Source organism: Martes martes, assembly GCF_963455335.1.
Source record: "Martes martes genome assembly, chromosome: 1".
NCBI lineage: Eukaryota > Metazoa > Chordata > Mammalia > Carnivora > Mustelidae > Martes > Martes martes.
Window position 1 is genome coordinate 134,708,435 of NC_137888.1, and position 19,434 is coordinate 134,727,868.

At 38.9% G+C, this 19,434-nt stretch overlaps 1 protein-coding gene across 1 annotated transcript in view; it reads right to left on the reverse strand.

Annotated features, from left to right (window-relative positions):
• Positions 1 to 1,163: 1,163 nt before the first annotated feature.
• Positions 1,164 to 19,434, reverse strand: part of EFHB (EF-hand domain family member B) — a gene marked incomplete at its 5' end in the record, with an annotated part of 53,617 nt that continues 35,346 nt past the window's right edge. The window contains 5 exons of the mRNA XM_080810490.1: positions 1,164 to 2,002; positions 5,138 to 5,319; positions 6,969 to 7,181; positions 9,962 to 10,169; positions 16,220 to 16,374. Of these exons, the coding sequence (XP_080666616.1) occupies positions 1,829 to 2,002; positions 5,138 to 5,319; positions 6,969 to 7,181; positions 9,962 to 10,169; positions 16,220 to 16,374 (932 nt within the window). The 3' untranslated portion in view covers positions 1,164 to 1,828. The remainder of the gene's footprint in view (positions 2,003 to 5,137; positions 5,320 to 6,968; positions 7,182 to 9,961; positions 10,170 to 16,219; positions 16,375 to 19,434) is intronic.

Sequence of the window (19,434 nt, forward strand, 5' to 3'; positions counted from 1 at the left end):
AAAAAAAACCCTGAGCAATTCAGGCTCAGTAAGGACAAACATAGAAAGATGGATAGGTAGATAGATAGATAGATGGATGGATAGAGATGTGTTTGTAAATGTTTAATAACTGGCTTTTCAGAAGGGAAAAAATCCATGAGCCATAGCATTTGTTTGTTTCCTTAGTGTAAATACTCACACCGTAAGCAATTTCAGACTATCACTGTGGAGTCGCTGGATGCAGCAGTGGGAAGAAATACTCATAATCGACTAGAGTGAACCATTAACAGCAGTTCTAGCACATCACTGCCTGATGCTTTGTACTAATTTTGCAAATCTACTCTAAGTCTGAAATTATTGCAAAATAAAAAGTTAACAGTTTTTAACATATATAAGTTACCTATATAACAAATGAATCATAAAATTACTTTTTCTAGACATTGGGTAAAGCATTTTTTAAACCTTAGGTCTCTCTCTCTCTCTAAGTAATGGTACACCATATTTTAACCATAATATCTAAGTTAAACAGTACTTTTTCATACCAGTACACAAAGTTCAAGGTCTATCACAGTGAAACATTGATAGAATACATGCTAATCAAGTTGTATAACTAATCAGGCTTCATTGGTGGCTTTAGCCCACACGTGGAGCTTCTGATGTAGTAGAAAGAACACATACACTGAGGTCACACCCTCCCACCAAAGGGCCAAGGCATGAGGGAGGGAATGAGTCAACACAATTTGCCACTGATAATTTCTAAAGCTACATGTAATGGTGGGTCAGCTGTGCCCTCTTTTAGGACAATATGGGTTTTTGGCCATAGAAAATAGATTCTTTTTTAAGTTTTTATTTAAATCCCAGTGGGTGCATGCTTGATTTCAGGTGTACAATTTAGTGATTCTACACTTACATACAACACCCAGTGCCCATCACCACAAGTGCACGCCTTAATCGCCATCACCTATTTAACCCATTCCCCCACCTACCTCCCCTCTGGTAACCCTCAGTTTGTTCTCTATAGTTGAGTCTGTTTCTTGGTTTGCTTCTCATTTTTTCTCCCTATGCTTGCTTGTTTTGTTTCTTAAATTCCACATATGAGTGAAATCATATGGTATTTGTCAATCTCTGACTGACGTATTTCTCTTAGCATAATACTCTCTAGCTCCATCCACATCACTGCAAATGGGAAGATTCCATTCTTTTTTATTCATAATATATGAATACATACACACACACACATATATCTCACATCTTCTTTATGCATTCATCAGTTGATGGACACCTGCGCTATTCCCATAGTTCAGCTATTGTTGATAATGCTGCTATAAATGGCCATAGGGAGATATCAAAACTAATGGCTATTATGTCATTGATGGAACTCCACCTTTTGTTCTCTAGCTCCTGCTTCCTGTACGTGTTTCTTTTCCTCAGATGCTAACAGAGATGGAAAGCTTACTAAACTTATTATTAAGCTTATTACATGCTGTTATAGTGACACCTAAAGAGAAAAAGAGCAAAAGGTTGAAAACAAAATTTTGTCAACCTGGTATCACAAACTAGACTTTGAAATTCAGTCAACCAACTAAATGCATAGACTTCTTAAGTATTCTAAACATTACCTTACCTTTGGTAAGGTGAAAGTGCTTGTCAAGTTCTTGGTGTTTTATAGAATATAAAATAAAACTTAAAATCCAAAATCAAACTTATTAGCAACACACACAGGCACAGGAGTCCTACTAGAGTGATTGCTGAATTCTAACATAATATCTAAAACCAGAATGGACTGAACATTTTTGATGAATCCGGATTTAACAATTTTTTTTGTTTAAATGAATGAACTCCAAAAATATCACATGGTTGTTTTACACTTGACCCGGTCTGCATGTTGTATCTCATCCAGAACATTTCTGATGGTCTCAACACAAACTTCTCCTCGGTGATGTTTTTTTGATGCAAGATTCCATACATTTTCAAATTCTTCATCAGAAAGCTTGACACCAATATTACATAATATCTCTGCAATCTAGAAGAAAAAAATTGAAGGTCAGACTAAGATTTGTGTTTTTAAATTCGTATTTTAAAAATATTTTTATAACATCTAATACTATGGATATTTATTCCCCCCAAATTGTGCACCCACACGTGTGTGTACATGCGTGCCTGTTATATGTAATAATAATCAGCTATCAAAATCCCAGTATTTTCAATTCAGGAATCATTTTGTTAATATGAACATGAGGATATTCACCTATACTAGCCCATATACAAAATTGCTTCCAACTCTTTGTTTTTGGTTGAAAGAAGACTTGCTGGATTTGAGTTCTATCTCACTTCTTATCACTAGGATCCTGTATATGTCATGTCCACCCCTTGAAAATTAGTTTCTCTTCTCTAAAATATAATCATTTATAAAATGTCTCTTACTGGCCTGTTATAAACCTTATAGTTGTAGGTGTGCAAATGTCAGAAAGATAGAGTATGCATGAACAACTGAGCAAACTAAAATTTGAGCATATTGAAAACCAGCAAATTTTGGTTATTAGTAATTTTTCTGCAATGTTAATTATTATGGGAAAACATATTTCTTACATCCCAGGGAAAATTTAAGAAAGGAAAGATAAGAACCAGCAGTGGAAAGAAATGTTAGAATGAGTAGAGGAAATAAAAGATGTGGGGAAAAAATGAACTAAATTTATTTTTTTAAGATTGTTTTCCATTTATTTATTTGAGCGAGAGAGTGAGAGACCGCATGAGCGAGGGGAGGGGCAGGGAGCCTGATGCAGTGGGTGGGGACTCTATCCCAGGACCCCAGGATCATGACCTGAGCCCAAGGCAGACACTTAACCGACTAAGCCATGCAGGTGCCCCAAAACTAAATTTAAACGAGGAAAAATATTTACTTTGAGGCATACAGAAAAAAAGCCAGGAGGGAAATGGAAAGAAAGGTTAGTGAATAGGAAAGCCAAAGAAATAGAAGAGCTGTAGAATACATCTATTAAACAAAATCTTAACAACAATTAAAAGATCCCCTAGAAATGATGTGCCCTCATGGGAAATTAACAGTATAATCAAATACATTTGAAATTCAGAAAAGCAGAGCTGCCAGCAACCGCGGTTGTACAACAAAAACACCTCAGGGGCGCCTGGGTGGCTCAGTGGGTTAAAGCCTCTGCCTTCAGCTCGGGTCATGATCCCAGGGTCCTGGGATTGAGCCCTGCATTGGGCTCTCTGCTCGGCAGGGAGCCTGTTCCTCCCTCTCTCTCTCTGCCTGCCTCTCTGCCTACTTGTGATCTCTGTCTGTCAAATAAATAAATAAAATCTTTAAAAAAACAAAACAAAACACCTCAGTGCCCCAGTGAAGAGCTGTGGTTTTCCCCCATCCAGGGGCAGGTAAGGACTGTCCCCACAGAGCGAATTCTAGAATTAGCCCAAGTCTGTCTTGAGCATTCCAGACCTCCACCTCCATTTCCTTTCCCACTCCTCAGGAAGCATCCCTCCCCTAGTTCCCTATTCCATCACAGTACACTGATTTGCTAATATTTTCCAGAAGCCCATCCACTCTCAAGTTAGCATTATTACTCCAACCACTCATTTGGGCTCTTTCTTTTTTTCTAGATGTGTGAATTAAAGGACAACTTCCTAGTTAAAAGAATTTAAGGTATCATGCAACAAGCATGATTTTTGTTTCTTGTGACAACCCTGCAATTCTATTTCGTAGGCCCTTTAGAGTAATCAAGGGAAGTGAAACACTTTCGGAGTGTCCCTTCTCTGACCCCTGAGTGGACTTTGAGTTCCTTCATTGGGAGCAGCCAGCAGGCATCTCCTCTGAGCTTCTCCTCCCTTCTTCTTTCTGTCCCCTACCTCAATGGGGATTAAATGTTGGAATGAATGTATTATAATTAAGGTAGTAGTTAGTAAGTTTTCAAGCCATCAGTCCTTCATCTGAAGTCCCAGAAGGTACCATATGACTATTTCTGTCTCCTCAACCATTCCTAGTTCTGAATATGAAAATTCTGAAGAAGCAGTGCTCCCTAGATTACACCCTGCTTTTTATGAGTGCAGACCAAGGCAGTTGGCCAAGCACTGCTGTTAATCTTTGGCCCTCAGAACCCCAGTGGCTATTCTGAGCTAGCCGGTTGTTTCTGTTTTATAACCCATGTAGGAAGAAAATCACCTACAATATGAGGACCATGTTTTCTAACAAACAAAAACCAGATATATGGGTTGACAAATGGTGTGGCAACAAGACAGAATAAATAAGTCAGTGCTTTCACAGATAATCTAAGACAGAAGATAGCCACAATACATAAAGAGGGCGCAGAGTGGCCCTTCTCATACTTACTCTTTGGTTTTGGAGATACAAAACCATAAGATACTTACACAAGGAAGGGACTGATCTCTTTTGCTTTTTCTCAACTAAGAATAGTGTTGAGTTCCTCAGGAAAATGTTTTTCTTTTTATGCATAGGTCATAGTGGATATATAATGTGAATGTAATGTTTCCTATGATAGAAGAAAAACTGCTCCAAGAATCGTATGAAAACATCAACCAAAACAACCAAACTGAACATTATCCTCAAGAATTCTGTATCTGGGGGCGCCTGGGTGGCTCAGTAGGTTAAAGCCTCTGGCTTCGGCTTAGGTCGTGATTCCAGGGTCCTGGGATGGAGCCCCGTGTCGGGCTCTCTGCTTAGCAGGGAGCCTGCTTCCCTTCCTCTCTCTTTGCCTACTTGTGATCTCTGTCTGTCAAATAAATAAATAAAATCCTAAAAAAAGAAAAAAAAAGAGGGGCGCCTGGGTGGCTCAGTGGTTTAAGCCTCTGCCTTCGGCTCAGGTCATGATCTCAGGGTCCTGGGATCGAGCCCCGCATCGGGCTCTCTGCTCAGCAGGAGCCTGCTTCCCCCTCTCTCTGTCTGCCTCTCTGCCTAGCTCTGATTTCTCTCTGTCAAATAAATAAAATTTAAAAAAAAAAAAAAAACAGACCTAAAAAAAAAAAAAAAGAATCCTGTATTTGAGGATCCTGATGACTTTTGTAATATCAAAGCTCACATTTTAAACAGTCTAAAATTAAACAGTTGTTGATAAATAAACATTTTCATCTTTGTGTGTTTGTGTGAAGCTGACATTTCTTGCAAATCTTTTGGACTAATATGCTGTACCTCTTTTTTCGATCTGGTCTTGAAGAAGTCTCTTTCAAACACTCCTTTCTGGCCAAAGATGGTAGGATGTAGTAAGGAATAGGCATTGCCCTCTTCACCATAATTAGTTCTATCACTGACACGACGAATTCGGGGGGCAGGAATATCAGACCGAATGGTTGGAACACCATAGATGGGATAACCTAAGACACCAATGAGAAGGGAAAACAGCCATTCTAAAACTGAACTGTACAGTGTAGTAGCCACCAGCCGCATGTGGCAATTGAGTACATACTTGAAATGGGGCTAGTCCAAACTGAGATGTGATGTAAGTATAAAATACACACTGAATTTCAAAGATTTAGTACCCCCCCAAAGAAGTGGCATATTTAATCATTTTATATTAATTGTTGAAAAATATTTGGAAGATCTATATACTATACATAAAGTATCTATACTATTAAAATTTATTTCACCTGTTTCTTTTGCTTAATGTGGCTACTAAAAATTTTTAAATACATAGAATTCCAATTATATTTCTATTGGACAACACTATTCTAAAGGGAGTAGCAAGATCTCATTATACTAGAACATATATAGCATGTCTATAAAATCCAGTTAAGAAAAATATGTAAAACCTTAATCATGTCCTTAGTCTAAGGAAGTGATCTTAGCCAACATAAAATAGTCTCTAACTAAACAAGAGTCATCATGCTCAATAATAAGATATGAGTTGGGATGCCTGGGTGACTCAGTAGGTTAAGCCACTGCCTTTGGATCAGGTCATGATCCCAGGGTCCTGGGACCGAGTAACGCATCTGGCTCCTTGCTCAGTGGGAAGCCTGCTTCTCTCTCTGCCTCTGCCTGCCACTCTGCCTGCGTTTGCTCTCTCTCTCTCTCTCTCTCTCTCTCTGACAAATAAATAAATAAACAAATAATAAGATATGAAGTGTTAGGAGTTGAACTGTATTCTCCCCAAATTTATATGTTAAAATCCTAATCACCAGTACCTCCGAATGTGACTTTATTTAAAAACAGAGTGATTGCAGGATGCCTGGCTGGCTCAGTTGGTAGATCTTGGGAGTATAAATTAGAGCCCCATGTTGGGTGTAGAAATTACTCAAAAGAAAAAGAGTCATTGCCTTTGTAATTAATTAAGATGAAGTCACACTGGAATAGAGTAGGCCGCTAATCCAATGTGACTAGGAGTCCCTATAAAAGGGGCCATTTGGACCCAGACTCTCACACAACAGAACACCATGTGAAGTTGAAGACAGAAATCAGGGTGATGCAGCAATAGCAAAGGGACACCAAAGATTGCCAGCAACACACCAGAATCTAGGTGAGGAGCCCAGAGCAGATTCTCCCTCACAGCCTCAGAAGGAACCAACCCTACCAATACCCTGGCCTCAGACTTCCAGCACCCAGAACCATAGATGATAAATTTCTCTTCAGGTTTGTGGTACTTGTTATGGCAGCCCTAGCAAACCTACAGATGGAGACTGAAGATACAGAGAATTGTTTTGCAAAAGCTCTTCAAATATTTGAAGGTAATCTGCGTAAAGCTAAGAATCACATGGCTTATGAATCTCCTAACACTTGGCGTAGTCTGTGTAACATTCAATGTTAAGGGAATCATCTTACTTGGGTCATCATTAACAATAGTTCCATTCAGCCTGCGTTTATTGAGACCTCCTGGATGGTTCAAATACAGAGCTAAATGAAAGGTCCTAGGCTTTGAGAAACAGCCTAATGAAGGTAGCGGCTGGGGACAATACAAGGACAGACAAAGGACACTTCTGTGTTTGCTGATCGTACTTCGAAAACTCAGCAAATAATGTGACATACTCACAAGTAGAAGGAAGAGCCCCTACAACCGCATTGATCTCAGAAGAAGTTGTCTTATAGTGACTAGAAACTTTATCACTTGGCCTCAGAAGTGTCCGGAGAGTCTTTTCTGAGCTCCCTGGTTCTTTTAAGACAATATCTTCTGGCTTTATCAGGAGAGTTGGTTCAGATTCTTCAACATTAGCCTCATCAGGATTTGCACAAGCTGGTTTTCTACCTTTAAGCAAAGAGTTGAGGGTGGGGGGCAAATTACAGGAAGAAATCACTATTGGGTGCTTGCTGCTCTGCAACAAAATCAGCTTTCCTGGTTAGTTTCTCCTTGCTGGTAGAGACTGAGAGTGGGCTGATGGCCACCGATGCCAGCACCCCACTATGGAAAAGCAAGAGCAGGCCAATGTCATACACCAGGAAATCTGAACGTGGCCTGTTTCTTCTCACCACTCCACCCACTTTAGTCTAGAATAAAGCTTTTACATCTAAGAGACCAGATGAAAAAATGGAACCTATTTTTCCCTTCAAAAAAAATTAGAGTTTATTTTTATATTTAACTTGAACTACAGGATTACCAGAGTTGTTTCCAGAGTTGTGCCCCAAGGAGAGACTGGAGAAGACACATTCGGAGTTGTAAATTCCACACATACCTGATGGTGGCGGGGAGCCCCACATATTGCAACATTTGGCGAGGCAATGAGAACACAGTGTGAGCTCAGGAAGCGATTATATAAATAACCTTCTTCACATCGGTGTATAAAAGAAAACCCTGAGGTAAAACTCAAATTGTAAGACTCTGTCCTTTTGAAGATCTGCTTTGCTGAATCATTCTGAAATTTAGGAGTAAATTCCTGGCACCTTTTTCACAGAGCTGGGAGCTACACAGCTATCACTAGAGGGCGCTGTGGTCTTTCAATCTGTTGACGAACCCTCAGGGTTTGGGGAAAGCCCAAGCAAGGGTTACAAAGGCAAATTGGTGCCCCAGTATCAGGTTGGGGTGGGAACTGTGGCAAACCAGAAAAGACATGGCTATCTAAAATCTGCAGCCCCCATTCAGCTCCTGGCAATCTGCCATGAACACATTCAGGCCTTGTGTTCCAAAACCTCTAATCCCTGCTCCCCCCAAAAAGCAGAAATCTGGACCAGTATGAGAAACAGTGTCTCGGAAAACTGTTTGAAAGCCACTGCCTTAGCATACTTACCCCTTTTGGGGCACCTGGGTGGTTCAGTGGGTTAAAGCCTCTGCCTTTGGCTCAGGTCATGATCCCGGGGTCCTGGGATCAAGCCCCGCCTGGGGCTCTCGGCTCAGTGGGGAGCCTGCTTCCCCCTCTCTCCCTCTGCCTGTCTCTCTGCCTACTTGTGATCTCTGTCTGTCAAATAGGTGAATAAAATCTTTAAAAAAAAAAAAAAAAGAAAGAATACTTACCCCTTTCCTCTGAAAGTCAACAGTAAGTGGAATTGGATATGAGAAAATTCCTGGCAAAACTTTCCTGAGCCCCTGACTGAACCACTGGCCACTGTCTTAGAAGATGGAAAATCTCAAGGACTCCACTGAAAGCGACTGATGAAGTCAGAACCCAAACACTAGGAACAATTTGAAAAATGATCTGGTTTGAAAACTGGCTTCTGCTTTCCCCCACTACTTGAAGAGTTGTGCCAAGAAGAAAAAACTCTATCACCCCTTTGTATTTCTGAAAGGACTAGGGTAGAAGTGTTTTCTATAAAATCTTCATTAGGCAAACAAAATCCTCCTACTGTCCTAGCTACTCGAACAGAAAGACCATCTCAGAAATTCATAAGGGCTCCCATCATAAATAAAACCCCAAATTTGGTTTTGGCCTTGCAGAAAGGCATGACCCAGGAATAAAAGTAAAAACAGTAATAACTTCACTTTTTAGAGAAAAATATTCCAGAGGAGATAGAAATGTAAACAATCTTTTTAAAAAGTTAATCCTCTCTAATAATCAAGATTTGAACATTAAAGTGAACAAAATGTCATAATAATAACTAAATTACAAGAATGTTTGAAATAATACTCAGTGGTAGCAAAGTTAGAATAAAACCTCACAGATCTGGCTGATAAAATTGCAAATTGGTACAATCATTTAGAAAAGCAAAATGAAAATATAGTTACTTCTGGGACAATAATAACATTCATAAGAAATTAGATATAATTAGAAACAAAGATTTTTGAGAGATGATAATCATTACAGCGTTACTGATATTACTTTTAAAATATCTGGAAATAACCTAAATTTCAAAGAGTGAGGAAATAGCTTAGTAATTCATCTTACATCCGCATGAGGGAACTGAAAATGAAGTTCATAAAAAAGTTTACCATAAAATTATTTCTTAATTCCATAGCAATTTGAAAACTAAATTTTAAAAAGCCAAATAAAAATGGTACATTCACTGTGATTTTATATAGAGAGAGTACATCTATGCACACACACACACACACACACACACACACAGTGATGCAGGAAGTCAATGTGGAAACATGAAAATATTTGAATAAAGGTAAAGATTATTTTCTTTCTCTTACAAAATGCAAAAGAATAAATTTTCTTATGTCAAATCCTATATTACTATTGAGTTTTCCTGGGGGAGGGGAGCTAATTACTCTAAGACAATGGTTTTTCAAACAGCTTTCTGAGGAACTATCTTTCATATTTTGGATTTGGGTGTAAACTGTTTTGCTTTTAATTTTTTTTTTTTTTTTTTGAAGAGGTTACTGCATGATTCCCAATTCAAAGACATAAAACACATAGATTAAAATGTGAGTCTTGGTGCCACCCTGTCCCCTAGCTACCTGGTTCCCCTTAAACATCATCAAAATCTTTCCTGTCCTTCCAAAGATATTCTATGCATAAACAAGCAAATAATATGTATCTATGTGCATTTTTTTTAATATAAAATATTAAAGTTGACAAGAGTCAAGCTCCTAGAAAACTGAAAATATAAAAGCCCATGTAAGAATTCGGCAAACTTTCAAAAATTAAATACCTTTAATAACGACCCTCTCTTCATGCTCTTTAAGAGGCATTCTATCTTTCCAGTTAAGAAAATTTGCAAATTCTAGGTAGTTAATCTGCCCATCATTATCCACATCACAGTAGTCAAAGAGCTGGTACAGGAGCTTCTCATCTAAGTGTAAGCTGGCCTGTTCACAAGCCTCCCGAAGCTCGGCTTTATCTATCACCCCATCTCCATTCTGTTAGACACAAAGCAGAAAAAGATGAAGCAAGCATTGTCTTTAAGAGCAGAGTATGCAACATCTATTATCTCATTTAAGAAAAAAGAAAGAGATCACATAAATTCAAAGAATTTGTCTTATTTTTTACATAAGAGCAGTCAAATATTAAGCGAGATCCTCATTGTGTTAACCTGATATGCGCACAGTAATTTGAACCCTGGTTGAAGCAGGATGTGACTCAGAATCTTTGTTCATTCTACTTTAACATTTTTTTCTTTAAATCATGCTGTTTATACTGTGGCAGGGCAGGTGTAACCATGATTTGTGCTTGACATTTCATTTAACCAACATTGTGAACTCTTCATAGCTTTCTACATTTTCCCATGTTTTCAAAGTTTTTAACACCTCTGGTGTTCCAACTGAGCACTAAATGGTCCTCCATTCTTTTGTCTGGTAATGAGGAGAAACTGGGGAAGTAGTTATAGGCCAAACACAGGGAGGCAGATTCAAAGACCATTGCCTGTTTGTTGTCAACACTCCTGTGGGCAAGAGGAACATGCTAGCAATCTGGCCACACTATAACAATTAGCACTAAAATTCATCCTGATAGGGGAAGCAGGGGAAGTTCCACCTTTTTCCAGACAACAGTTAAAAGACAGGAGCACCTACACTAAGTGAAAAAGGAGGGAAATGTATGAAGGCTTTGGGCAGGAGCTAGTTGGTTCACTTGGGAGATAAAAAGGTAGTCTATGTCCAAACCACTCTGAACACTTCCAATCTCACCTGATCTTGGGAGCTTAGCAGGGTCAGTCCTGCTTAGCACTTGGATGGGAGACAAAGGGGCCAAACACATAATGCTTGGTGGTGTTGTTTTAAGATTGTATTGATTTATTTGAGAAAGAGAGAGAGCGCAGTGCAGCAAAGAGGGGCAGAGAGAGAAACAGGCTTCCTGCTCAGCGGAGTCATGCTCCATCCCAAGACCCAAGATCATGACTTGAACTGAAGGCAGACACCTAACAGACTGAGCCACCCCGGTGCCCCACATAACGCTTGTTAAGAAGGAATGGCAAGACCTGAGGCGTCTTACTCCTCAGCCCCTCTTGAAGTCTATCAGACCTAAAACCCACTTGGAGATAATAGTAAAAGATCTAAGTATTTTTGCAGTGGGTCCTGGCTGCTATTAAGGGAGCTTTGGCCTTCTCAGAGAAGTTTCTGAAACAAACTTCCAAGAGAAAAGACAAATGACTCATTGACTAGTGTTCAGCTCTTATGCTCAGGATTAGTTTTAAAATGCTTATGAAGGTGATCCCTGGAGAATGAGGAACTCACCCAACAGATAAATTCCTGCAGTCAGATCGTAGGCCTGGAAAACATCCCTGATGCTTATACTGAAACAGAATGATAATTTTAAACATATTATCTTGACAAGGGGTTGCAAAGGCCTTGGACTATAGACTCCTTTATGAAAACTTCTGCTACAAGCCCAAGTCAACCAAAAGTGCAAACTCCATAGCCCTAGTTGAAAAGCTACATGGGATATGGCAGTTGAATCAAGAGGTCCTCAAAACTGAAATAGATGGTACCAACAATGATGGCTTCATTGCCCAATATAGCAATTTGTATGGATTGAAAACATGTTAAGGGTCCATTCTCTGCTCATTCTGAGATAGAAATCAAGCTTCTGACTGAACTTAAATCATCCATATTACCACCTTTGCTGCCTGGATCCACTGTTGTACCAGACATGGTAACACACTAATCATTACAAAGTAAATCACACTATGTTTCGGAGGCAAAGGCTACCACACCACATGCCATACTTGTGACTCCTGACAAAAGTTGGCCAGTTTGTCTCATGGGGGGAGGACACATCACACATAAGACACTGCCTCCATGCTCCTGGCATACTGACTACATGGAACCTTTGTCCCCTCTCAAAGCTATTGGTGGTGCTTCATACTGACGACACATTTTCAATCTATGGAATTGCTATCCCAGTTCTATCAGCCAACCCCAAGCACAAGTGTATGGCCCATGAAATTAATCTAACTCATGTGTTTTGCTTTCTGGACCATTCTCTGCCTGACAATGGTGTGTCTTATAGCCAAAGTGTTACTCAACAATGAGATGTCAGTCAAGGTATTCAATGAAACTTTCCTACACCCAGCCATCCACAGCCACGTGATAGGACTTAGCTTTGGAAAAAAACTTTTCAAAAATTGTCTATCTTCCTCACCAGCTTCTGGCTCACACAACCAGTTTTATCACTGAATGTAGCTATCTCCAAAAAGGAATAATCTCATCTCAGCTCCTTCCTGATAATGATTAGAATAAAAGGAATTGATCCTCAACTCTCTAGGCAACTAATCTTTGACAAAGCCAGGAAAGAAGGTCCAATGGAAAAAAGACAGTCTCTTCAACAAATGGTGTTGGGGAAACTGGACAGCCACATGCAGAAGAATGAAACTGGACCATTTCCTTACACCATACACAAAAATACTCAAAATGAATGAAAGACCTAAATGTGAGACAGGAACCCATCAAAATCCTAGAGGAGAACACAGGCAACAACTTCTGTGACCCCAGCCATAGCAACTTCTTGCTAGACACGTCTCCAAAAGCAAGTGAAACAAAGGCAAAAATGAACTATTAGGACTTCATCAAGATAAAAAGCTTTTTCACAGCAAAGGAAACAGTTAACAAAACCCTAAGACAACCAAGAGAATGGGAAAAGATATTTGCAAATGCCTTATCAGATAAAGGGCTAGTATTTAAAATCTATAAAGAACTTATCAAACTCAATACCCAAACAACAAATAATCCAATCCAGAAATGGACAGAAGACATCAATAGACAATTGCTCCAAAGAAAACATCCAAAAAAGAAAAAATGCTCCACATCACTTGGCATCAGGGAAATGCAAATCAAAATCACAATGAAGTACCTCCTCACACTAGTCAGAATGGTTAAAATTAACATGTCAGGAAACAACAGATGTTGGCAAGTATGTGGAGAAGAGGGAACCCTCTTACACTGTTGATGAGAATGCAAACTGGTGCAGCCACTCTGGAAAACAGTATGGAGATTCCTCAAAAAGTCGAAAATAGAGCTACCACCTGATCCAGCAATTGCACTACTGGGTATTTACGTCAAAGATACAAAGGTAGTATCCAAAGGGGCACTTGCACCTGACTGTTTATAGCAGCAATGTCCACATTAGACAAACTATGGAAACAGCCTAGATATCCATCAACAGATGAATGGATAAAGAAGATGTGGTATAGATATACACAACGGAATACCACTCAGGCATCAAAAAATGACATCTTGCCATTTGCAATGACATGAATGGAACTAGAGAACAGAAATCAGCCAATCAGAGAAAGACAATTATCATAGGGTTTTACTCGTATGTGGAATTTGAGAAACAAGACAGAGGATCATAGGGGAAGAGAGGAAAAATAAAACAAGATGATACCAGGGAGGGAGACAAGCCATAAGAGACTTTTAATCCTAGGAAACAAACTGAAGGTTACTGGAGGGGACAGGGGTGGGGGATGGGGTAACTGGGTGATGGAAAAAAATAAATAAAAAGAAATATAAAATTTCAAAAAAATAATAAAAGGAATTGAAATAATATGCTTATTTTGAAAATTTGGGACCCTACTGTGACCACTTGTTGACATGATGAATCTTTTTATTTCCTCTCTAGATTTTAAATTTCCTAAGTGGAAAGACTGCACATTATCTGGAATAATGTTTGATGTACACTGAGTGTTCAATAAATAACAGAATTAATCCTCTAAGCCAAGAGGATTCATTTAGGAAATCATGGCTTATATTTTCTGTTTTGTTTTGTGTCTTTCATTAAAGTAAATCTGGGCATTCAATAATAAAAGATTCAAATAATCAAAAATTATCCAACAGCTGTACTAGAAGACCCACATCTTATTACCCTCTCAGAAAAAAAAGAAAAAGAAAAAGCTCCTAGAGGACACTGAACTTGCATTTTAATATGCATTGTGCATATTAAAAGTTAACTATTTAAAAGGTATATCAACATTAAATAATTCTCAGTAATTTCCTCCCTGCTTAATTTAATTTTATCATAAGGAATATGCCTGGTGGTTCACTCAGATAATCAACAGCTATTAAGATGATCGTCTTGCCTATAATTACATTTAAAGTGAAGAATTTTTAAAAAGCAGAGCACTATGTATTGTGGTATGTTCTCTGATTCATATCACTGCTACCTAAATTTATCCTGCTATCATCTTTGTAAGATACTTGTATTTATGTAAAGCTTAAAATGTACTTATTTTAGCTTACATCTTTTAATTCTGAAGATTCATTTTTAAATTACCTGTAAATAGCAATTGGTCTCTATTAAAAACCAGAGAAACAGTTGAATACTTACATTTTCTTTAAACACAACTTTGGAAGACATATAGTGAGTGACTGATTGGTGTTTGTCCCTACATAATTGGTACAAACCTAAATGAGATATTTAACCCACTTTTTATTCATCAGTACAATACATGCACACAGGCCTCTAATCTAAAAACGAATAAAATGAATGGATTAAACTGAATAAGCCAATGAGTAATCAAGATTTTTTTAAGATAAAAAATGTGAAGTACAACTTTTCTAAAATTGTGCTCAACATTGGAAGGGGGATACAAATATTATCTTTTCTTTTTGAGATAAAATAAAATTATTCTGCTTTTTTTTTCCTTTTTATATCAAGATTATGATGCACTGCATCATTGCAGGTTTATTTATGAACTTTTATTTGTTTAAATTAGACTCATTCTAAAGTAGTTTCAGCCTGCCTAGAAAAACAAGTACCATTAAACAGAGCCTCAAAATTGAGGAAATCAGAACAAAGAGAAAATCAAGATGAAATAAAATAAGAAGAAATGTGGAATTAAAAAGAGCACACAAAATGTGTGCTGTTAAGATCATGTTCACAAACTAGATGTGTTTTGTTGAATTGGCTCTGAGCTTCCTGGTGGCCAAGTCAAAAAGGTATTCACAATCAGTACAAAATTCATGCTGCTTATGAGGTAAAAACAAACTAGATACATAAATGAAGCACAATTATTTCCTTTTGAAAGACTGGGTTTCTTTATAAAGAGGATACATGTGACAAAAATAAATAACAACACCATGGGCATAGAAACAAAATTGTGTGATGTTTCACAAGAGGTTTATACAATAGTGTACCTCACCATAGCTAAAGGCAGTGCAGCTTTGTGAAAGCAAATCTGTGATGGCCTAAAATGGTGTGAGGTAATTATGCAGACCCAGATTGATCTGACTTTATGAAAGGACACAATTTAGAGTATGTTGAAAATGGAATCATCTTACACTCTCAAAACTGAAACTACATCCTGCTCCCCCTGGGGAGAAGCATTCCAAGCTTGACTTGGATGCAGACTGGCAGCACTATGTGTACGTACTCAGCTTTAGGTATAGATGGCCTAGACCCAGGAGTCTTCCCTGAGGATCTAGGATGCCTGCCCCTCCCCCACCACCACCCCCTTGCTCCCAGCACACCACAGTTCATTCTGCCACAGTGGTTCTCAAGTTATATCAGTTATCTCAAATTATATCAAGATATATCAGTTATATCAGTTATATCAAGTTATATATCAAGTTATATATATCAAGTTATATCACAATTGCTAGGCCCCAACCTGGAGTTCCCAATTCAGTAGGTGGGCCTTAGAATGGACATTTCTAACAGGTTCCCAAGTAACCCTGGTGATGATAAAAGGACCACACTTTGGCAACCACTCATCTACTCCAAGGGTTAGCAAACTTTTACTGTCAAGGGCCAAAAGACAACATTTTAGGTTTTGCAGGCCATTCAGTCTCTGCATTTGTAGTGCAAAAGCAGCCATAGAAAATACTTAAAACAAATTGTCATGTAAAACTATTTACAAAGACAGGTGGTGGGCTGGATTTGACTCTCTCCAGCCATAGTCTGCTGACCCCTGATCTATACCAACCTGCCAGGATCTATAAGTCACACATAGTCCAAAAAACTCCATTCAAATACTGACCTTATCATAGTGCCTGAAGGCTGCCAGCAAAGTGTCAAAGTTTTGGTAGTTAAATTTCTTCAAGTGATGTCGCACAGCTGCAATCAGGGCTCTCTGTCTATCCTTGCCTCGAAGATATTCACCTGGAAGTCTGTTATGGATGAGATCACCAGCTCCTATTAAAGGGTGGGGGGGGGGGAGTCTTTTATTCTCAATTTAAAGTCTGTTAATATTATTCCCATCCTAAAAAAGAGAGATCTAGCAAAGTCTGTGAATGAAAAAAAAAAAAAAAACCTCATGCCTAAATCTGACATTATTATGCAGCATGACAGAAAACCCTTATGTATAAAAAAGTACATAAAGTAATTGATAAGACTTAATACTTCTGTTTTATGTGACTTCTCTGCTCAATGAAAAAGTTCTAACAAAATGAATTTGGGCCAGGGGGGTAGGGGGAGTGGAAATCATCAGTCCTATTTGACTATCTTTCCTAGGACTTTAAGCCCTTTCTTTACCTCTTTGCAGACATTTGTCTACAATGCTGAGGATCTGAAAGCTAGGGCAGAGTCCATGTGGGGGCAACCCTATATGCCTTGAAGTTGACTAAACCTCTAGGATCCATTGCAAAAATTGAACTCAAATACCCTATTCCCTCCTAATATGAATTTCCAGTCTGCCTCCAGTATGCATATCAAGCTCCCATTTCTCAGCTCTGCTTCCTGAGAACCACCACCTGCGCGCACACCAACCCTCATCCACAATTCTATTAACTGAGTCCGGATCCACAACCCCTCCGTTATCTGGAAGTAATAAACTCTCCAATCCACCTGCTACATCCCTCCAGGCCTGGCCCTTGTTTCCATTTATCATTGATGACTTAGGGGAACTTCCCCAGATTATGACACAAAGAAAGTACAAACATAGACACTGCCTGTAAGCATTCCTCGCACTCCCTTTTGGGAAACATTCCTTGGATATTAATGGTGACAGCGATCAGACTAGAGTTGACCATGTTGCTTCAGATGTTATGGCTTGGTAGATGTCACAAGAAGGAACCTCTTGCCTCAGTTCATTTTCTCCTGGCCTATACTCCTCCCTTCCTGCTTTCTTGGGGCAGGATTATATTGGCAGTTGGCTATGATATTCCAGATGGAATAATTTAAATCACTACATTTGTTGCAGTTTACGGCAACTAATATTTATACCTACTCTGTGTAAGGCCCTGTATTGGGCTCTGTCAAGAGTCTCTTTTAATAGATACACATTGCACCTCTAAGATTCTTACTTATTATAAAATCAGGAGCTAATCTCATATATTCTGATAAAAGTCACATTTTACAGGTATATAGCGGTGAGAAGCCCTCAAGAATGCTGGTTCCAGGAACTAGGCAAGTGCCTCAGACCAAAACACCTGAAATGGAATCAGCTACCATCAGATCATCCTGAAGTGAGCCAAACACAAGCAAGGCTCTGTGAGAGGAAATTAAGACAGTGAGACTGATTTTTGACAAATAAGCATGGCTTCCTCTCCTCCTCCACATTCCTGCCTCTGATATAAACACTGTGGGTGGCTCTTGTGTATAATGGAGATCTTCCTTCTTCCACAAGATGGCTCTTGGTTGAGTTTTTATCTTCAGAGGCCTTCCCTCTCTATTAACATGCAAAAATAACCATCTGATTGGTTGTTTTTTCAACTCCACCTGGTTTTCCCACCATAATCCCACTAGATATAACTTCTGTTGAGTGAAATGTACGCTGATATCTTCTTCTGGCTCTGCCCTGAAAAGAATATGTTTGAAGCTCCTGTCATATCACTTGTAATTACTCAAGTCATCTCTCTATAGCTAAAATCAAGAGCACAAGTTCTGGCCCTGGGAGACCTATGACCTAGCTACCACACCATGGCTGTCAGAAAAGCCAAGCAAGCTCTTTCATTGTACTCTGCCTGCAACCGATTCCCATTCGGCAGCACTGTCCACCAGTCCTGGGTTTTCCTTTTACTTGCCTCTGCTCTGGTGCATCTAGGAGCAGGCCACAGCCCTTGCACTCTTCCTGGAGGTTTCTTAACATAACCAATAACTCCAGGCCTTAGAGATGAGACATTCCTTGTACTGCTGCCTTTATTTCCATAAGTAAGTGTAAAGGAGAAATTGAGGCCCAGTTAAGAAATCAAGATGTTTCTAGAAGCAGCAGCTTTCTGCAGAATAAATGCTATCGGGTTTTTTTTTTTTTTCTTTTAATGCTATCAGTTGACTCCAATAACAGTCACAAAAGGTGAGAACCTGGAGTTAATCTGCATCCATCCATAAACTCCAGGAAAAGTCCAAAGAGGCCTGCCTCAGAGTCCCCTTTCATAGTTAAACTATGCAGCACCAGTGCTGCTACTGATACTTATGTATTTTTTTAAATTATTAATGTCAGTGTTCTTCCTTTTCATTCTGTAACACTATCTCATTCCATTTGTAGGGATAACTTCAATCCACTATTGGGAAATTTGTCAATGTTGTCAAATTGTCAAAATGATAAACCATGTGTTGGATTCACCAATTCATGCTATAAATATTTGTGAAAAATGTACTGTGTGCTAGACCCTGAGGATCCAACAGACAGTAAGACAGAGCACCCACCAGCATGAAGCCTCCCTCAAGTAAGCAGTATTTACCACGATTACCTATTTATTTTTTTAGGTCAGTTGATGGATTTCCTAAATCATCTCTTAACCACTCTTACCGGTAGGAAGAGCCTCTACGATGAACGGGCATACATCAAACATGTAACAGTTCATCTGAAGACAAAACTGAAATACAATCTCCTAATTAATGCAATTAGTGATAGTCTAAAATACTGTTTCATAAGCTCAATAAATATATATTTTGTCCGTGAGTGGGCTTCAGCTAAAACATTTTCAGTAGCGGTTCTTAAACCTTAGCGTACACAAGAGCCTACTGGATCAGAATGTCTGGGCACAGCTATCAGGAACCTGCGTATTTAATAAATTCCCTGGATGATTTGAATGCAGGTGGACTACAGACTATATTTTGAAAACCACTGATATACAACCCAATCCTGATAAGCTTTAGCATAGTCTTCCCTCTGGATGTCTACCGTATAGATTACTTAGAAATAAAGACAAAATCCTGGCAAGTTTCTTCTGCCAATTTATAGCTTAACTGATTGATTGGTTGGTAGGAAGAGAGTGGTTCTTAATTCTGTGATCGAAGAGTACAGTGGTTTCT